This window comes from Sander vitreus, chromosome 12, assembly GCF_031162955.1.
Source record: "Sander vitreus isolate 19-12246 chromosome 12, sanVit1, whole genome shotgun sequence".
Classification (NCBI taxonomy): domain Eukaryota; kingdom Metazoa; phylum Chordata; class Actinopteri; order Perciformes; family Percidae; genus Sander; species Sander vitreus.
In genome coordinates, this window is record NC_135866.1 from 2,381,697 (window position 1) to 2,400,308 (window position 18,612).

The following is an 18,612-nucleotide window of genomic DNA, read 5'->3' on the forward strand; positions in this document are numbered from 1 at the left end:
CCTTCAGGCTCAACAGGAAGTCACAGAAACACTCACATCCTGTTAGATCCAATTCTGGACAGAGTAGCTGTTAAAATGCTCTACATACATCTGTTGCTGGTGTTATTTAGCAACAGACTGTAGATGATTCGTAATCTGAACAGATTTAGGCCCTGTTTACTGTGAAAACGTAAAAATATTTTATCAGATGTGCCTTTTGTTTAGACGGCGATGGCGTTTTTGAGGCTTAAAAAACGCCAAAAAGTGAAACCACCCTCCAGAGTGGAAATCTTAAAAATGCTCCACCGTCGCGTTCCCGTCTAAAGGGTAAAAAAGCAAAAGTCTGCAGCCTCTATTGTTGTGGTGCCTGGAGACCCACCCCATATTTTGTTACATAAATCAAAATATAGAGTGATTTCTCGCCCATGGCCACTCCGCCGTTGGCCCAAAACGCTCATCTAAACGCGAAATAAAAAGTGATAACGCAACGCCACTTTTGCGTTTTCTCTTCAGATCGTTTCCGTCTTAGCCTTAGTCTCACTGACTTCTAAAAATCACCATCAGCCACACACATGTTCTGTACACAATAAGCCTTTAAATCAGACAAATAGCAATTAAAATCCCTCCAGTTCAAAAACAATAAAAAGTTTATATAAAACGTCATCATGCTGAGTCGATTCTGAACCAATCAGCTGCGAGCCAGGCGTTGCCCATCATGCCCTGGGTCCGCCTGGGCCTGGCAGTCTGTCAGTGGAGACCAACTGCGGCGCCTGGCTCTAAAACCTGCGGCCGCCTTGATCTCGTGAGGTCGTTGCCCACGTGTGTATGATGTCAGCGCAAGTCGGGATCAAGTCGGACACCAATCTAAGCGGCATGCAGTGGGCGGTGATCGCCGGTGATCGATTCTGCGCAGGCCTGGCTCATCTCCAACAAGCCCAATGTTATATCACGGGGCCGGCCAACTGGGTCGTACCATCTGCTACCATGTTGGAGGGGGGATTTAGGTTAAGTTTGGTTACCTTTGCATTATTTGTAGTTATGTCCATCTTGGTTTTCCCCTTGTGTGTAATTTGGTTTGGACAAGTATATACAGTATGTCCCCTTTTGTTTCATTCAGTTAGATCAGTTTGTTGAGTTCATATCCAGTTTGTTGGTACTATTTTTGAGTAAAGTTGTATTTTGTTGACCTCTGTTATAGGCCTAGATATTACGTTCTTGCTTTATATTGTTTTGCATTGTTTGGGTGAATTAAAAATGCTCTTTTCAACAAAAACTCCTGTTCTCCTCATTGCCTCACTGCTTTGTCCCTTACATGGAGATCCAAGGTTTCTGCCCGACAGCGACGATATGCAGTGTGGTGCAGCCGTAACCCCACAGCTCTGATGGAAGTGTTTCCTGCAGTGTGGACTCACCCCTATGCTGTCCTCCTGTCTGTGCTGCTTCCAGTTGTGTCCCGTGTCGCTAAACATCAGCAGGTACGACGACAGCCAATCAGAGCTGCCGTAGCGGCCCTGCGTAGCGACAGCGGTTATGGTGGTCCGCTGGCCCAGGTCCACCTCCAGCCACTGGTACCTGTCTGAGGTGTGAGGAGACCAGCCTCCAGCGCCTGCAGGGCCAGAGGGGGGGAAAGCAGCATACATAAATCATTTATTAGATTTCCACCTGGGAGGAGATGGAATAGTCTGTGGTAGATGCTGCTTTCATTCTGAGCTAGAATCTCACTTTTTTTGTTATGAAAGTCGAATGAAAAATATATTGATTGAACCAAAGCAAAAACCTTTAAATCTGTTTTGAAGCTATATATAATGGGATATAAGTCATACTTTTGGAACTTTCCTGATGAATTGAAATCACTCGTATTTGCTCTGTGACCCAGAGTGGCATCAGGAATATGTTTTTTTTTAAATATCTACCTGAGAAACACATATGCATAATGTCTTTTCATTTGTGAAATGAAAACATGCAGTACAATCAGCATTTTGTAAAACAATCTGCGCCCACATATCTGTAAAAATAAATTAAAAAAACTAGGGCTGTCAAAATAACGCGTTAATTTCGATTAATTAATCTGAGAAAAAATAACGCATTAAAAAAAAAATGCATATTAAGCCATTCCATATTGACGTTTGACCCGGAGCCGTTCTAGCCACCATTGGACTGTAAAATGAAGGAGGGAGACGAGAAAATCTTCTTCCTGCCAACCCTGGCTACCAAAATCTGGTGCCACTGATATGTCTGCTCTTCTCTCTGATGCTCTGAAACACAAACACCGCTGCACGTGACGCTAGTTAACACTATACTCAACAGCAGCTAACGTTAGCCTACCGCTAGCTAGTTAACACTATACTCAACAGCAGCTAACGTTAGCCTACCGCTAGCTAGTTAACACTATACTCGACAGCAGCTAACGTTAGCCTACCGCTAGCTAGTTAACACTATACTCGACAGCAGCTAACGTTAGCCTACCGCTAGCTAGTTAACACTATACTCGACAGCAGCTAACGTTAGCCTACCGCTAGCTAGTAGCTGGATTAAACAGGGTTAAAATGCTGACAGCTAACGCTAAACGGTGTGAAGTGTGACTGTGTTTTACTGGAGAGGATTCAACACCGGGATGTAACAATCTGCAGCTGCCGTGGAGAAACAACACAGACGGTGCATTCAATGAAACTGGTAAACTACAGCCCCGTGGTGCATTTGAAGTTATTGTAAATGTCCTTTTCCTATCTGGTTGTTGTTTTTGTCGTTCAACAGCAATTTACTAGTGAAATAAGTTATTGTTATTGTTATACATTATTATTAAATCATTTCATTTTGACCATATGGCCTTAGCAATAAACAAGCCGTTCTTTAATGTCACCAACTGTTGTTTAGTACCCTTTTTTTTTCTTTTCTTTTTTTTACTTTCTTAAAAAGTATCGGTTCAGGCACCGTTAATTATGTATGCGATTAATTTCGATTAATTAATCACAGAGTATGTCATTAATTAGATTACATTTTTTAATCGATTGACAGCCCTAAAAAAAACACATTATATTTCGGAGAAAGTGGTCTCACAATGTTATGAAATCATTTTAAACATTGCTTATTCTGTAGCGTGTGCCTTAAACCATACTTCAACTTTCCAATAGATTCAACTGAAATAGAGTTTTCCAATATTCTGACATACAATGACTGCATGTCTCCAAACTATAATGCTTTGAGACCATTTTATTAGAGTCCAGCATAATCACAGCCAATGAAGATATTGTATGCTGTAAATATATCGACGGGTGACAAATACAGGGAAACAGCTGAATAAATAAATGAATTGACAACATAGCACATGCATACAGGAAACTAAATGATTTGATGAGTATGAAAGTGACACCTGATCTCAACCCAACTCAACACCTCTGGGAGCGACTTGTTACACCGTGCTCCCATCCCATGAGGGAATATCTTTTGGAAAACTCTTTTTTTGTTTATCATTTCCCATAAACAAAAATGTGGTGCCAAGCATTGATTCGTTTTACATTAGCCTTGTTTTACAGTGTGTATCCTCCCACATATTAAATCTCATCAATGAAAGGGCTGTGTTATAATGTATTGATTGGTTGTGCAGCTTGAGATGTCTTCCTACAGAAAATAAAAGTATGATCGATTAGAGTTGGATTATTGAAGCAATGTGTACTATTTCTATTATTTCATTATTATATGTGTGTGTGTGTGTGTGTGTGTGTGTGTGTGTGTGTGTGTGTGTGCTTGTTTTACTATAATCGTGGGGTCCAAAAACCGGGGAATACAGTATTCTTGTGGGGTCTGCACAGCCTTGTGGGGCCCAAAATGCTGGACCCCACAAGGTTAAAGGGCTGTTTGAGGGTTAAGACTTGGTTTTAGGATTAGGGTTAGAATGAGGTTCTGGTTAGGGTGAGGGTAAGGGTTAAGGTTAGGCATTTAGTGGTGATGGTTAAGGTTAGGGTAAGGGGCTAGGGAATGCATTATGTCAATGACGGGTCCCCACAAAGATAGTGAAACAACCGTGTGTGTGTGTGTGTGTGTGTGTGTGTGTGTGTGTGTGTGTGTGTGTGCATGTGAGGGTGAGGCCAAAACGAAGTAACAAAGTATTTTCCTAAGCACATACACGCACACACACACACACACACACACACACACACACACACACACACACACACACACACACACACACACACACATGTCCCAACAACAGAACGGATGAGAGACACTTCAGTTCTTCAGCCGGGACAACAACTCCGAGCTTCCTGTAACGATAGCTGTCAATCAAGGTCAACTAATGAGCTCCATGTGGTATGGTAAGGGTTAGGGTTAGGAGGGCCAGTGCGTCCTCGGTTTCCGGCCGAGCGGATATCAACTTTGCGAGCAGAGTTGACCTGCGAAGGCGTGCAAAGCAGACACTCGGGGCGCGCGGTGGCTGCTCTGTACTCTGTGCTGCTTAGTTTTATACGCACAAGTGCCATTTTTTCCCCTCTCCCTATGTTTTGTTTCCCGCTTGCAGCTGCCTGTACAACTCTCAATTGTTGGATTGGTGCGAAAAGAGTAATATCTGTGCCTGTGAAATGATATAATTTGCTCGTGAGCATGTTTTATACATTACATAATCCTGACGCCGTACACATGCACTTGCAGCCGGACCAGCTATCAAAACAAAGAAGAGAGAAGTTCATATACAACACACACAGAGGGAGTGTGACTTCATCCTCTGCTCAGGACGCCATACTCCCACTATATCTTTACATGGCACATGTGTGTTTGCTATATTAATGTTCTGATTGTTGAGTACAGTCCCTTTAAGAGAGACAATGCAGTTCTCTTCTCTTCTAACCCTATATCCACTATCTATATTTGTAGCCGAATCCTCAACGACATAAAGCCTATTTTACACACTCTGTCTTCCAGATGGTCACTTTGGGACAGATTTCAGATTAGGGGATCAAGTCGCATTAAATTCCCCCTGTGATTTGGCTGAGAGACAAGTCAGACTACCTCAGTCCAGAATGACGGGCCGGGTTGACCTAATAGTTTTTCATATGGTTATATTACGGCATATATTCTCACCCTGAGTGTCATGTAAGCTCAAAAGGGCAACAGTTTCTGTTGAAAGTCAGAAATGCAGCCACACAATGTGTGGCGGCAGGCAGAGGAGAAAAGCTCAGCTGGGAAAAAGAAACGGTGTCGGTCTGGCGACTGTTGGAGCCTGATCTTTAAAGAGCTAAACGGCAAAGCTAATGAGCACTTGACTAACAGAAGTGCGCAGTGACAGGAGAACAGAAAAGAGCAGACACTCTGACCTTTACTCACGCAGACTAAAGTCAGAGGGAAACAGCTCAGAGACAGAGAGCCGTTACAAAGATTTACTGTGTCCACCCTGTTCGTATAAGTCAAACTATTGTAATTGAGGTGAACTGATGGTCTGAACGCTTTCTGTCATGGCTGTCACTTTAAATCAAAGAGATCGCCATGGTTTCTCTTTCCCAGTGTCTGTCGAGACACGACCCAACCAACCATTGATAGAAGTAAAGAATAATGGAGGTCAGGAGTGTGACATCAGTGCTAAGATGGCCAGAAAGAGGATCAGGGAATAGTCAGTCATGTCGCGATCGCGCCAATTCACACAAATTCAACCAAAACGGCGTGCAACCGTGAGCACCCACGGAGGAAAACATAAATCGGCGCCTATGTGTGTGACTGACTCGGACATCTCACATTTACCAACAAAACGTACAGCGAAAGACCGTGCAGAACATTTCAGAGCGTCGTGCCAACCTGTATACATTTTAACATCAATGTACGCGGTGACGTTTTTTCTCTCTAAAGTTGCTGAAAGCGGCTGCTGTTTCAATCCTGTTGGCTCTTTGCAGCGGACGGGGCTGCTCAGTTCCCCCCGCGACTGACGCACGCACACACACTAACACACACACACAGACACACACAGACACACACACTAACACATACAATCACACACGGTGGATGCAGGAAAAAACAGAGATGAGACGACACGATGACCTAAATTGAGGACAGCTATGGTCGTTATTGTAAGTGCAATGATAAGTTAAAGTCCAATAAGTACTTTATCAAACCGTATGAATGTGTGTCCCAGGCCAGGATAGGAAATTAAAGATCAACAAGCCACTGACACATGTGTTCAGATTTGATTCATTCAATAAATTATTTTGTGTCTTAAATCCACCAGCCATGTTCATATTATACCAACATCTGCAGCATCCTGAGCCTTTTTGGTTACTACAAGCTCAAAAAAAGGCAGCGAAATCCTGGAGGGACTGAATAGTGACGAAAGCTACAGTCATGTGAACAAATTAAGACACCCATGATAAAGTTGACTAAAATGAGGAATAAAAAAATCATCTTTTGGAAATTGATCTTAATGCCTTAATTAAAAAGATTAGGAAAAATCCAATCTTTAAGGACACCAATTATCTTTGTGAATGAATAATGTATCGTAAATAAATTATTCCTTAAAATACAGGGGGCATAAGTAAGTACACCCCTGTGTTAAATTCCCATAGAGGCAGACAGACTTTTATTTTGAAAGGCCAGTTATTTCATGGATCCAGGATACTATGCATCCTGATAAAGTTCCCTTGGCCTTTGGAATTAAAATAGCCCCACATCATCACATACCCTTCACCATACCTAGAGATTGACATGGGGTACTTTCCATAAAATCATCTCTCAATGCAAATCAAACCAGCTATTAGGTTAACTGAAATAAAACCATGCCAATCTCTAGGTATGGTGAAGGGTATGTGATGATGTGTGGGTATGGTGAAGACAAGGCATTTAGACAAGGCCAAAACATACCTTTTATGGACTTCTCCTCTGCATTTAATACTGTTCAGCCACATCTTCTCCTGGGACGCCTAAATTCCCTGAATGTCAGCCATAGTCTCATCCTATGGATTAGGGAGTTCCTGAGGGAAAGGCCCCAGCGCGTCAGTATGAACAATACCATCTCTGACTGTCTTGTCCTAAACACCGGTGTCCCACAAGGGTGTGTCCTGTCCCCCCTTCTGTTCTCCATATATACCAACGAGGTCAACTACAACAACGATGAATCTATACATTTAATCAAATATGCAGATGACATGGCCCTTGTTGCCTGCCTACAGCATGCCAACAGCCCTTCCTACTTTCATCACATCAACCATCTTGTCACCTGGTTTGACAGCAGTTACCTTGACCTGAATGTCAGTAAGACCAAGGAACTGTGCTTTGAAGGAAAGAGGGGAGCAGGCAACAGAGAAATTAACTTCATGCCCATCAACATGAAGGGGAAGGATGTGGAACAGGTCAGTAACTTTAAATATCTTGGGACAATTATAGATGAAGACCTCAAATTCCAACTTAATGCAGACTACATCTATAAAAAGGCAAGACAGCGCCTCGCCCTTCTTGGGAAATTGCGAAGCTTTAACACCAGCAAGCACACCCTGACCATGGTGTACAGGTCACTCCCTGAGAGTGTTCTCACGTTCAACATCACCTCCTGGTATGGGAACCTCTCAGTGAAACATAGGAACAAGCTGGCTCAGGTGGTAATCCAAGCTAGGAAAATCACAGGAGAAAAGCAGTTATAACTCCACACCTTATACAGCCGTTCCATAACACAAAAGGCTATCCAGGTCTTCAATGACCCCACCCACCCCCTCCATCCATCTTTTCAGCTACTGAAATCTGGCAAGAGACTGATGGTTCCAATGGCCAGGAAAAATGGGTACAAGAGGTCATTTGTCCCTGCTGCTGTGTCCATTCTGAATCAAGGCAAACTCAAATAACTCCTCTCCCTACTCACTCATGCACCACCCAGTCAGGGTGACGATGATGATGAGAATGATCAAGACTGAGAATTGTATTAGTATTTATTCATTCATGTTTCTTTTTTTCTAATTATTTATTTTATATCTATATCTATCTGTAACTACACAACTTAACTTATAAGGTCTGTGTGCTGTGTTTTAAGTATTTTATGTTGCCAGAGTGCCAAAGATGAATTTCCAGTGTATGTAAATTCAGTGGACAATACATTTTTTATCCTATCTGTCTATCAATTCAAACAATGTTGATGAATCAAAAGCATACCATTAGAAGCTAAAAAAAAACACACTGAACAGAAATTGATTTTAAACAAACAAAAACACAACAGTATGGTGTGTCATCCCTTCACTTCACCAGCATCCCTCAGATACGGCACATTAAGCTGTAACAGCCATGACAGCAATGATACCAGAGAGAGAATGATGAGACTACGTCTACACTAAAGCCATTAGATCTTAAAGTTTCTACACACCCACGCAGATGTTTGCAAATGCTGTGGCTGCTTAGACGTCAGGTGTAGAGCTGTAATCGGGCCTTAAAAGTTCGGCCCGACAAGGCCCGAGCCCGACAGAATTCGGCACAAGCCCGACAAGTACATTTTGATTGACAGCTTTTTAAAAGCCGAACCTCGTTTACAGCCCGAGATTATTCAAATGTGCGCATGCACACAGCTCTTTCGGCTTTTGTCAAGAATGAGTCATTTATACATTTTTAACCTCATGTATTCATGAGTAACATAGGCTATAGGCCACTTGGAAGTTGGAACAAAGAAATAAAATAAGTCCTCCAGAGGCCAGCCTTCGTTTCACCTCCTCAGCATCCATTTTCGCGCTAATCGAAACGCATCACCTGACCGCTCATTTACAACGCAACCTGGAGTGCAAGCCCAAGCCAAGTGTAAAATGATAGAAATTAAGACCGAACCCGTCATGTCCTGTCAGGTCCTGTCGGGTCCGGTCAGGTCCCGTCGGTAAATATATGGCAGACATTTTGACGAGTCAAAGCAGAAGAAGCACAGGTCTAAATAATAACATGTCAACAAATTCTATACTAAGAAGAACACGACACAGAAATGCCTGTTCAATTTCCATCCATTCTGGAGAGCATGTCCATATCAGAGTGTGAAAAATGAGGCTCAGTGAGGACGGAGGGACAGAACACAGAGGAAAATATGTTCTCGGAATTAGCTGGCTGAGTGTGAATGTCGTCTTTTTCTCAGATTAATTGTGACATACAGTAAGTAGCCAAGTACAGCACGCCCCTGACAGCCTGGCTGCTTCTGGCCACCTGGAGCAGATGGATGGATGAAATGGGAACACATGACTGTTTCATCATTAAGAACTAGTCTCGGATTGCCAGCCCTATCTCCACAGCGCTGTGGAGTAAGGTCTGGCTCCCCAACACATACATTCTGGGATAGGAGAAAGAAACGTTCTTGGTTGTTTGCATTTCTTTAAACCAATCACAATGTTCTTGGGCGACGCTAAGCTCCAGATACAGCAACGGTGACTCTGCTAAATAGTTTCAGGAAGGAACTTGTTTTGGTGGAACATTTGCACCTTGCAAAAGAAAACGCCACATACAATATTAAATGAAGTTAACTGTTGACACAATACAGTAAAGTATTAAGTATTCAGCTATTTAAATTAGCTGCTACATGGTTAAACCTCATTGGCTCTTACCAGTGTATCTCTGTGTGTACTTCGTCCACAGCAATCCCACCAATCAGTCCCAAAATGTCCCAGTTAGAGAGGAAATGCCCTAAACATATTCTTTGTAAATCTTTACAATCGTTCCCCGAAAGAACCAAGCAGGCCTGCCTTGTTGCACCATCCAAATCTTCTTCAAAAGTTGACATTTTCAGTGTGCTTGCTAGCTCAGAGGTTGCTGTTGTTTCCCAAAAGAGAACGGAGTTTGAGAACGACAACACATAGAGCGGAAGGTGAGGGACATCCGGTGCGATTATCCCTGAAATGTACTTCCGTTGATCCAGACTAAGGATGTACTGATATTCCATCAGACAGCTACAGAGAGACAGACAGGGTTAGAAAGAGATGAGGCTGAAAGGAAATGAAGAGGCAGACAGGAAGAAGACAGACAGACAGACAGACAGACAGGCACTTTAAAGGAATGCAAAGGAAGCTGGATAGGCATGTAACAGACAGGCTAATATAAGTGCCAGGTCCAGAATAGCGCTGGTCATTTGCATGAGAATACAAAGTGTGGAGGGTAATTTCAGCAGCCTGATAACATGTCAGTCTGACAGAGAGTCCAACAGGAAGCTAATGGGCTCAATGCAGCACTGACAGCAGCAGCAGGCTGGGAAACACTGCAGCTTTTCTGCCGCCGAAGCAGGAGAGATCTACAAGTTTTTAATTGCCATACTGCAAAAGGGCACAAGAAAGTCAAAATATCTTATTTTAGGATGATTAAACCTTAGTTTTTCTCATTTAAGATCTTTAATGCACAATCTGCATTATAAATTATTGGCTACACTTAAGTTGAGTAACATGACACTGTCATGAACGTGTCATAAACATTGTTATGGTTAGGGTTCATGTGTCATGTGTTCATGACAGTCACATGTCACTCTTATGTAGACACCTTCAAGTAAAATGTTACCAAATTATTAAACACGTTTCAAGGTAACTGTTCTTGATATGTCTTAGATATTTCATATATTTATCAGCTAGAACTGATACAAAACAAAAGTCCAAAAAGTGGATTCCATGATTGTCACAGAAAACTGTATGTGGCAATGCTCATTTCGAGAAGTCCACAGAAGCTGAGGGGAGCTGCAGAGTCAGGTGATAATTGTCATGGTGACACTGTTCCCAAGGTCCAGAACTACCTTTCAATTTCCCCTTTAACCAGCATGGAAAAGAAGTGTTGTAGCCAATTTAGACATGTGCTGCGTGCGTGTATTATGTGTATTGTGTGTGGTAGGTTTGTGTGAATGGTTTGTTCGCTACGTCACATGCGTACCTGTGTGTATGTGTGCTAAGAGGTTAGAAAGGGAATCACAGGTGAGAAGAGGAAGGGGGAATTAGGATCTGGGAAGCGACACAGTTTTTCAACCTCAGCTGTGTGCGAGTGATGTTTTTAGATCTCGTCTGCTCGTTGTTAATCTTTCACAGTCAGTCATTTTGTAGGTGTTTTTGAAATGCATTTATAAAATAAAGGATTAACCTTAAGACGATGGCAGACCTCATTATTTGCACCAGCAAGCGTTGGAAATGGTTTCAAATTCCCTCCAGTGGCATTCTTTTGTGGTCAGAATTCCACTACAAGAAGTCTTTATCTACAAATCTGTGACAATTTGACACATCTGCTGATGATGACGGTGTGATGCAATCGCGAGCTCAAGGATATCTACTGAGTCCGATGTGTTGTATTATTCTGTTCGTTGAGAAAATTCGCAAAACGAGACAGTTGTCAAGCACTGAGGATGGTTTTGTGGTAGTCTGACTACATCACTTGGACAGCACTAGTCCCAACAACAGCTAACGAATGAATGACATTAGCAACAAGCTATCGTTTGGCTGCCTAAAGCACAATTACTACAGTCTAATCTTTCGTACGTCCTTCGTTTTGCGATCACACCATTCCCGATTCCAAGCTGTTCTGCAATCAACTGCCACAATTCTTTACTTGGTTTGTCGTTTGTGGCGCTTTGTGCTGGGAGCGTAAAGTCATATTTATTCTTATTCTTTAATTATTACTGAACAAACTGATCAGGAAGGCTGGCTCCGTTATTGGCTGCAAACAGGAGACATTTGAAGCTGTGGTGGAAAGGAGGTCACTGAACAAACTGTTATCTATCACACACACACACACACACACACACACACACTGGTCCAACAGAGGAGCACCTTCTCTAAGAGGCTCGGACAGCTTCGGTGTCTCCCTTACCGCTACAAGAAATCATTCCTAGCACAGGCAATACAACGTTTTAACACTTCATCACTGAGTGTGAGATAAGACTCATATACATCACAATACTGCACTAAGTGCAAATTGCACAAACATAGGTTTTACTTGCTTTTGTACATCTTTATAAATACTATTTACGTAGTGGTATATTTGTATTACTAACTTGTATATACGTTTGTTCTTTCTTTCCTTTGTAATTTTTTATCTTTATTTTTTGAATAGCTGTTTTTGTATTCTATCCTGTTTATTATTTCGTGTAAATTCTGTATGTGTGCTGTGTGTCTGATATCTTTCTGCTGTAGCACTGACATTTCCCAATTTGGGATCAATAAAGTCTATCAAATCTAATCTAATCTTAAACGTGCAACAATTTCGGACAAAATGTACTGACTTGGTGTATAAAGGTCTTTACTGCAATGGAGTTTACAGTGGAATTTTTCAGAAACCACGGAGGACAATTAAATATGGAAGTCAGTACTACTAGTTAGCCGTTGTTAAAGTCCCAATTCACAGGCTCCCATTAAAGTTTAATTCCACCTTCAGTGATTGATTGCTGTACGATAATCATTTTCGAGTCCGTTACAGCATAATTGCAGTGGCGTCACTGAGAACTTTTTTAGTGAAACTAATGACTACAGCAGAACACAGACTGTACAGAAGAGGGACAGGGACAATTCAGATTAAGGAAGAGAGGAGGAGGAGAAAAGGAATAGGAGAGACAGAGAGGGATGAGGAAAGGAAAGGAAAGTCAATTGAAAAAAGAAGAGGACGGAAAGCAAGAGAGAAATAAAAAAGATAAAAAGTGAGAAGGGGAATTCGCTCATTCATCCTTAAGGTCCCTGGTAAAAGGCCATTCATCTCCAATCAATAGACTATCAGGGCTTTTTATCCACTTGTGGTGTCAGACTCCGAGCCAGCTGTCCTCACTGTGATCAGCTACATCAGGTCACAGTCTGGAACACAATGCCAGGTCCTCTGGTCTCACTGCAGAGGGAAACTGCTGCTGGCTTTTATAAAGTGTCTGTTTAAAAATAGGTTACATGAAGTCATTGTTTCCCTTCGGCAGAGTTGCAATGATAAAACAAGGTGTTCCCATCACTTTAAAGTCAGTCAGACAAGTAAAAAAAATAGTTCTGCTCTCCTCATGGCCATGGAAACAATGATTGGATGGATCACAATCCCATTTTGTAGAAACATTCCTGGTCTCCAGAGGATGAATTGTAAGAACCATAGAAATAAAATGGATAGAAAGGCCATTTCCATTTCAATCAACAATGCTGAATGGTCAGACTCTGATAATCTCTGTGCACTTAGTGGCTAAATGAATTGAGAGCAAAGCTGCTCTTCAGAGAACAACTGGAGGAGGCATAGCGTTAGCAGCAGCAGGAGATGGAAATGAGACGGAGACGTCCATTGATTTCTTCGGCAAACAGATGGAATCACTTTCTGGGATCTTGCACCGTGAATGTTGCTGAGGAGGAAATGTAACACACACAGCTTTCCTTATCCACCCGCTAAATGCTAGAGCTAGATTAAGAGATGCATGAATATTACTGTCATAACATGGGGGGCTGATCATGCACAACAAAACAAAACATGCAAGAATGAAATCCCCCATCCAATAACACAGATAGAGCCACTCGAACCTGGCATGCCAAAACACGTGTTTATCAACTTCGATATTCAATGGGAAATAATCCCATAATGAAATAGCACAACGTGGTGTCAACACAGCGCTTTAAAGCCGGAAAGTGGAGTTCACTATGTGGCAAAAACTAAATACTTTGACCCAGGAAATGCTCTTCGCTCTTCGGGAGTGTTTTAATCCAGACTAGTTAACTCGTTTTGGTGCCTAAACTTAGCTGTCATCGCCGCATGACGCTCACTTTTTCTGGCTAAACTCCACCACCACGGTCCCTGAAAGCACCGTCATCTGGCGGTGTCTGGAGCCGGCTCACAGTCACCTGTTGGCGGCTAAACAACTGCCGCTATGATTTTATCCTTCTATCGCACTTTACTGTTCATGTTACAGCGCTATACTTAAAATAGGCTACTTCTAGTTTAGGTATACGACTAATATATGGTCTAGGCTATTGGTGAAGTAGATGATCACTTTGAGGGGGGGGGGATACATTTTGTTCCCACCGGGGATAAAAATAATTGAGCAGAGGCAGTGATATGTAGACCAGAAAGGGGGAAATCCTGCACATCCCACCTGGAAAATCGCACCCTGGTCATACTGTTTATCACCAATCTGTTGTCCGATCCAGGACTTAGCCAAAAAATTTGAACATCGACAACTTCTCAGTCCCTTCCCCCTTTCCGCTAAAGCCCCAAACGGTCTCCTAGGCCCCTCCCCCCACAAGGGAGAATGAATGTGTGTGCATGAGCAGTGATTGACACACAGTTAGACACCCCCCTCTGGCCCAGATTGGTGAATCTGAACAGTTAGACACCCCCCTCTGGCCCTGATTGGTGCATCTGAACAGTTAGTGTGAACAATCTGTGCAACCTTCACATCCTCCTACTTGTAATGTTTTGGCAGTTCTGGAGGTAAATCAAATCTTCAGTTGCAGGTTGAAGTAAAAGCTAAGCTGCTGGATACTGTTACAGGTGCTTCAGATGCATGCCAGTACCAAAGTGGAGAGCTTTCTCAATCCACCGATACCAAAAATCAAAGTCAGGTAAGCAAACGAAGAGCAGCGTGGCAGTATTTTGCGACAGAGTCTCGATTAAACAAACTGAGGCCTGAGCAGTGTTCTGCAGGCGCTGCTTCTTTTAGTTTCCCAGGTGGTAGAAAATCATTCAGATCCAGATTAAACCCATCTCGCCCTCCCAGCTGATTTCTGGGCTTTAATGTGAAGCCCGTTCCCTGCAGAAAGCTCCATCTTCATTTTATCAAAGCCTCACATCCGCATCCAGCACAGGACTCCCTGCTGGGTTCTATGTTGGGGCGCAAAAAAACATTCATGTGTATCCTTCTGGCATAAACCTTCAACACAAACAGCATCTATGGAGAATAAACATGGGACGAGGCAGCTATTGCTTGTTCTTTCTTTTAGTCTGTCAGATGTCATTTTAAACCTCTGTCTCTGTGAACCCAGTGAAAATATTCCTGTTTGTTGGGTTTTGTCTCCTGAGTTTAAACAAAGTCTCTTCTCCACTGAGCACAACTGCAGCAGAGACGCTTGTTAACAGCACCGTTGCTTCCTCTCTATTGCCTCTGTTTGACTCAGGTAAACCTCCCATTTCACTAGACTAAAGGAGAAGCTCACATCCCCTCTTATAAAAACAACAAAGGCAGTATAAACATTATTCCCTAATACCCTGGCAACAATAACAATATTAAAGTGGCCATGTTATGCTCATTTTCAGGTTCATAATTGTATTTTGAGGTTGTACCAGAACAGGTTTACATGGTTTCATTATCCAAAAACACCATATTTTTGTTGTACTGCCCATTGCTGCAGCTCCTCTTTTCACCCTGTGTTCAGGTCTCTACAGGTAGCTACAGAGTGAGACCTCTCACTGCTGTAACATCTTTGTTGGCAGTCACACATGCTCAGTAGCTAGGTAAGGATCACATCATCTAGCTAGCTGTTTGTTTCTACAACTTCAGTAGTACAAGGCAGGATTGAGGAAATGAGGGCACACTTCCAACTTTACGTGGAATACCTGCAGAACAGGGACATGGAAGTAGTTCTTTTGTAGATTATGGTGAACTAGTGTGTGTTGTAGCAGTATTTTGCCATTCAGAACGAGCTAGCATGCTACGGTTAACCACCTCGTCTCGGCTAGTGACGTAGAAAGCCCTGCCGATTTTGACCAGCTCACCCAGAAACTGAAGGCAGGACACATTCAGAAACCGTATCTCACTCAGAACAGCATGGATGTTTTTTTTTCCAAGTTTGTATGCGTGTGGAAGCACCAGAGACACAAAATAACTCCCCAAATCCCAGAAAAGGTGATTTTTTTCATAATATGGGCACTTTAATAATAATATGACTCCAGCCCAATGAGATACTTGTGTATACTGTTGGGGTCAGTTGCAGAAACTCTTCCTCACCGTCTCTCCTGTTGAGTTTGGCGAAGCCCGGTGCGTGACTGCTGGACAGCTGGGACGAGCTCCTGAAGGACGATGGCGGCAGGTTGGACACCAGCGCGCTGTCACACACCTCTGTCAACCAATCACAAAACAGAAAAAAAGCACACTTAGAATTGGATATGCTGTTTAGAAATAATTTCTGGAAGGAGTGAAGAATTTCCGCTGTCTGTCTGTATGTATGCCCATTGTTAGGGTCAGGACAATTTGTCACATTTGTTGTCAATCTGCAGTGGCTTTAACCTTTGACCTCTTTGTTACTGGTACCTCCATTGTTGCTGTTGGAGAAACTCAAGCTTTTCTTATAGTTTCGTTACTCCACACATTTAGCAATGCACATCTATAATATTTTCAGACTCATGATGGAAATAAAAAAAATGCAGCAGAACCAGTCTTTTTTATTCCACACATTCTTCCAGCTGCTAACTTCAAGGTGAGATCAGGATGGAGCTATAGAGATTTAATAAGCTTACTTCTTTCTAACTCCACACACATTTATTGCATTTTCAAACATCATCATAGTCATCAGCACCAACTGGTTGTCACTTAAGGCAATTTATCAGACCTCACTCAGCTTTTTTTTACATATGCAGTTGTATGTTGTATGTTAACTGTGGATCTTGTGACTTATTTTTCATGACATAGTTAACATCTTACATTGCGTCCTGCTCAGTTCTTGATAGAAGCAAACTCTGAATTACATGATACTGTGACAAGGAATATTCAGGTAAAGAGCATCACCAAGAGTGTTTTGGGAAAGCCTTGTACTAAAGCTGTGTTGGAAACCGTTCCCTCATTAACTCAATCACTATTCCCTATGTAGTGTTTATTAAATAGTGAACAATTTCAACCCAGTCTCATGGCAGTTCGTGGAATGTTCACGTAATTTAATCTATTGATTCGTGTACACGGACATGTTTATCTCCTTTTTTTCGTGATGGTCAGCATGTTTTTTACAACCTGATCTCACAGAATTCCGTGAATTGAACACGGCCCCTTAAGTTAAGGAAAAGGTCGTGGGTGGGCTTACGTTTCCATGACACGCGGGACACGATCCCCGGTCACCTGGGTGAAAGTCCTGTGTTGTTTGACCCATGCACCACCCTGACCGACCTCCCTATGCGGATTTTCCGTAGTCGCTCTTAATGAATCATGCTGTAATCACGAAAGATGGTTTAAAAAAACGTGCTGACCATCACGAAAAAAAGGAGATAAACTTGTCCGTGTACACGAATCAAGAGATTAAATTAGGTGAACATTTCACGAACTGCCGTGACACTGGGCTGACAATTTAGGGAACGGCCAAACCAGATTTCAGACACTCACTAAGAATATCGTTGCGTCAGTAGATGCTCCAGTATTTGTGTGACGGAGGCGGGCTCGCCCAGCATCAAACAAAAATACTTCTAATACGTCCCTGAAACAAACTGAGCACCCAGGAGAATAATAAAAGGGTATATTGATGTTGTATGTTACATTTCCACTGTTTAGAAACGAAAGCCCGCTCCATTTTTCCTTTTCAGTTGTCGCGGTTGCTTCTGCTTCTTCTTCTCCTCCAAGAAAACAGGACCGCGTTGCATTGTGGGATACGGGAGAAAAATGTAGGGTACATTGTCTGTACGCTAAAATTAGCTGTGCGTTGTGGGTATTTTACAGTGGACTATGTAGTGAATGAAATTAAACGCGGAGAATTTCGAACACCACTACAACATGGCGAACACACTATAGAGGGAACTATTTCCATGATAGGGAACGGTTTCCAAAACAGCTTAAGTCTTTTTACTTCAAGTAGTCGGTTGGTAGAGAAAACTGTACAAAAGCCTGCAGTATAGAATGAAACCCAGTGTCTTTCATTGCAGTTCAATCTCCTGGTTAGGTGTGAAATCTAATTATCTGAACCAAACATCCTAATGAAGCCTAAGCAAATAACCAAACCCAAAAAATCTGTGACTCACAGCGTCAAATGGCATCACATTAAAGTATACAGTATACAGTCTAAGGGCTCCTGCACACTGCCTGCGTGGTGTGTCTGTTTTTATTTCGGCTCCCATGTTAAGAGGTTAGAGCTTGCACGCTGCCTGCGTGACACGCACGTCTCAGGCGCGGCTCGAGCCGCGCCGAAAACACGTGCATGCTAGAAATAGAACCGACGCCTATTTTTCACGCGACACGCAAGCGTGTTGAAAGCGTTTCCAGGCAAAATAGAATACGAAAAAGATGTTTGTATGTCATTTTGACATGAATATATTTAATAAATGACATTTTGATGTTTGAAAGTCTCTAGGTTTTGATATAAATGCAGATATAAATGTAATAAAAAAAAACTTAAAAAAAAGAATTATTGATTTTCAAATATTGCACCTGTCAATACAGAACGACACGTTTCTGGTGTGTAAAGACATAGAAAACGCCACGCATCCGCCACGCAACTGACACGCAACAGAAACGCCACGCTCACGCCACGCTCACGCCACGCAGCCAGTGTGCAGGAGCCCTAACTGTGTTGGAACGTGATACATGGCTGTAGTAGAGAAATCAAAGCATTCATTATTAGTCACGTTACAGTCACCCTAATTAGCGCCGTTGTTAGCTTCCCAACAAGTCCATTTGTTTTGAAGTGTTTTGTACTTAATACAAGGATTCATAATTACGGACCTTCTAACAAGCTAACTCTGACCACTGTATTTCTACGCTCGCACACATTTCACAGCAGCATCCATTCGTCTTTCCAGACAGAAAGAGAC

At 42.5% G+C, this 18,612-nt stretch overlaps 1 protein-coding gene across 1 annotated transcript in view; it reads right to left on the reverse strand.

Annotated features, from left to right (window-relative positions):
* Positions 1 to 18,612, reverse strand: part of LOC144527007 (contactin-associated protein-like 4) — a 293,082-nt gene that overhangs the window by 147,589 nt on the left and 126,881 nt on the right. The window contains exons 4-5 of the mRNA XM_078264821.1: positions 15,833 to 15,943; positions 1,392 to 1,585 (exon numbers count right to left, since the gene is read on the reverse strand). Of these exons, the coding sequence (XP_078120947.1) occupies positions 1,392 to 1,585; positions 15,833 to 15,943 (305 nt within the window). The remainder of the gene's footprint in view (positions 1 to 1,391; positions 1,586 to 15,832; positions 15,944 to 18,612) is intronic.